The 3324-nt window shown below is 41.9% G+C and overlaps 1 protein-coding gene across 1 annotated transcript in view; it reads right to left on the reverse strand.

The window, feature by feature from the left end:
* Nucleotides 1-3324, reverse strand: part of oxnad1 (oxidoreductase NAD-binding domain containing 1) — a gene marked incomplete at its 3' end in the record, with an annotated part of 8358 nt that overhangs the window by 1476 nt on the left and 3558 nt on the right. Inside the window, 1 exon segment of the mRNA XM_032536038.1 lies at nucleotides 1423-1564. Coding sequence (XP_032391929.1) covers nucleotides 1423-1564 — 142 coding nt within the window.

Here is a 3324-nt window from a genome sequence, read left to right on the forward strand (position 1 = left end):
GGGAACTCATATTAATGTTAAAAAACCTCAAAAAGTGAAATTGAAATACCATGGGACCTTTATGGAGATAGCAACACACTGTGTTGAGCTGGGTAATTTAGATTCCCAACATTTCTCTTTGGTCTCCAGCTGAAATACACATTTTGAAATAAACTCCACAGACAGGCCTCAGGAAACAGACACTGTTACAGTAGATCAGCATGGAAGAAAAACAACAACCTACGCTATGGGTGGGAGTGACTTCGCAAATTTCGCAGAAAAGGTCTTTTGAAGTCAAAAGGAGCAATAAATATGCCTTTATCTGCACACAAACACAAACACAAGCACACACGCACGCGCACACACAAACACACACACAATCTGCTGTTGTGGTGCCTACACTATTCCTGCTTACAGAGAGGAGTCGGAGCGCAATATCAAACAAACAGATCATCAAACGGTCCCAGAGCAGAGAGCTGTAAGTCGAAGAATGCTCAAACACATCCCACCGCTTTCTGATACTTATTTACACAAGGCGTAGTAGCTCAAAGCTGTTTATTAGGGCGCATCATCAAACACAGAAGCTGCAAACAAACATGCAGAGTGCAGAAATGGAAGGGGAAGGTAATCAGAAAGGAAACGTATATTCACACAACTACTCGCACTACTACTGGATTAAATGTCCTTGTAGACAAAATAAAGTTATGCACCAAGAACATTTTCATATAACATTTTTATGTGTTCACACAAGCTTTATTTACACTGTCGGCTTGCTCTACACTCAGTTAAACACCAACTTCACATATCTTAAATTTTTAGCTTCACTACCACAATTCTGCTTCAGCTACGCAGGCAATTTTTCAAATTTGCCGACTCACTTTGACGAACCCTTGACAGCAAATAAACGATTGAAAAACATCGGGGATCATATGGCTAACACCGAAAAGAAAATTATGACAGATTATGATTTAAATGTTTTAATGTAATAGATGTTCAATTGGGAGTGCATCACGTTTTTAATACAGGTTAATGCCCACCGCTTCTGCAGGGCTGAAAAAAAAAAAAAACACAAGATATCGGAAAATCTCATCTGACTGGCCATTTTTCTTTTGACGCCTCATAACCAGTGGAGTGATTATGTGGCGGCAGTCTTTATTTTCCTCACTCTATAAAATTTTAACCATTTCTCAATACCCTGATCGCTCCACTCCTTCTTGCATCTCTTTTCTTGCACCCTCGCCTTCTTTCAATTTTCACCATCTCCCTCATGCATACACAAGCAATGTAATCTTCCAAATCAGTAGACAGATGATCAGATCTATTTTTTTTCTAAATATTCCAACACATAGGCAGCAACATTTCCAGGTAACTTTCAATAATGTCCCCAGGAAAAGGATCACTGACAGTAATTTGGGGAATTTCATAATTCTCTGCCCCACTCACCGTGGTGTGGATCCAGTGTGCTGGGGGGTGTTTGGTGTATTTGACGGCCAGTTCAACAATGCCCTCCCTCTGCAGCAAACCCGGGCTGGAGCACATGGAGAAACCTCCCACCTTCTCCACACCGGGGATGAAGAAATCCACCCTGCACACAAGAGCAGGGTCACGATTTGATTGAGTAGCAGAGCCACTAGATGGAAGGTGGGTACGCTCCAAAAACAGACTGAGTTACTCAGGGGTTTTTTAAGAGGCACAAATGAATGCACCATTAGTTGAATGAGCTGTACCTGAAGGCACCATGGAGTCCCATGGGAGCCCTCATGCTTGTTGTTTGTTTATAACTTATCTATCAATAGACAGTGAGTTATCAGAAATATGTATTCCCAGTGGTTAAAAATCTGCTCATGTTCTTCACACTATGTGTGACCATGGATGCGTTGTTTTAATATCATTATATTATATGTAGTATTTGTATTGCATTGCAACTACATGCACCTTGTTATAAACACACCTATAATCCCTTCATTCGAAATATAATTCTGAACGTTGTGTTTTCCCACAAAAGTCAGTTATTCTGATTGACTTTTCAGATTTCTGAACAACAGTTGGTTCAAGAGTAAAGAACACGCTGAACTGAGAGGTCAAAGTATGAATGAAGTTAGAGTGGTGCCCTTCGACCTCAGTGAAGGGGGCAGGCTGTTCCAGAAACCGAGTAGAACAACACCAAACCAGATGGAAAGTTGCTTGCTGGTTAGTTTAAATGAAGTGCAGCGTTCCAGTCGCGTTGGCCCACCGTGGTCGCATCGGTCCGTCAACAAGCAGAGCAGAGTACCCCCCCAGAGGTAAACCGCAATGCTTAAAAGTTGGGTGAATGTTCCAACACCACAATGACCCACTGTTACACTGTCTCCACAACCCTCAGAGGCATCATAAATATGGATCTGCTGTGAAGAAGAACACATATGTTCCTCCCACCTCCTCCTTCTTCTTCTCCTCCTCCTGCTCTCCCACCTGGAGACGAACAACTAAACAGTCCTTTTTCTCAGAAAAACACTGAAATTCAAGGATTTCCATCTATTTACATTCATTATCAGTTGCTGCAGGGCAACTGGCTGCCGGTTTTATATCTCACCTCCGCCCACCTACAGTATGGGCTCTTGTACATATCCTGCATGTGCGAGGTACTAATTAACATTGGAAACACTGACTGACAGACACAGAAAGAAAGTTCTGCCTTCGTCCAAGAAGAACTTAACTGGCTATTAAAATGTTAAGAGAGCTACAAGCTAAAACCAGAGCTGCCAACTTTTCCCCAAACCTTGGAGTGAGATTTGGGGAGGCCAACCCATATTTTGCCACATACAAAGCAATTTCTTCTGTTCTTTCAGCATCATTATCCTTCAGGGTTTAAATTGGGATTTGTTATGTGTGGGGGGATGGGGGGCTCCCCCTAGGGGGGTCTGGGGGTATGCCCCCCCAGGAAAAATGTTTGAAAAATAAACCATTAAATGGCACTTTCTGGAGAGTTTTGTGCAAAAAAAATGGAGAAATTAAGTCTTACATGATATGTGCAAAACTGTAGGGTTAAGAGCCTTTGCATTGTTGTAGTATCAACAGGTATTAGGGCATTTAGCATTTACATTAATGTTAATCAGTCATCACTTGATTACACATTGTATTACCTTCTTATGATATAAGAACTGACCCAGAACTGACCCAGACAATGTGCCAAGCACAATAGTGGCCCAATGTTGCAGTATCTGCCCCCCCCAAAACATCTGGACCAGTAACAGCTGGCCTGGCAACCCAATGGCATAGGTTTTGTTTCCAGATTTTTTGACGAGGTATATCATTTTGAGTATTACACAGTGAATGCTTCGGCTATAACTATTTCTACCCATTTCT

Source organism: Etheostoma spectabile, chromosome 14 (genome assembly GCF_008692095.1).
Source record: "Etheostoma spectabile isolate EspeVRDwgs_2016 chromosome 14, UIUC_Espe_1.0, whole genome shotgun sequence".
In the NCBI taxonomy this organism is placed as follows: Eukaryota; Metazoa; Chordata; class Actinopteri; order Perciformes; family Percidae; genus Etheostoma; species Etheostoma spectabile.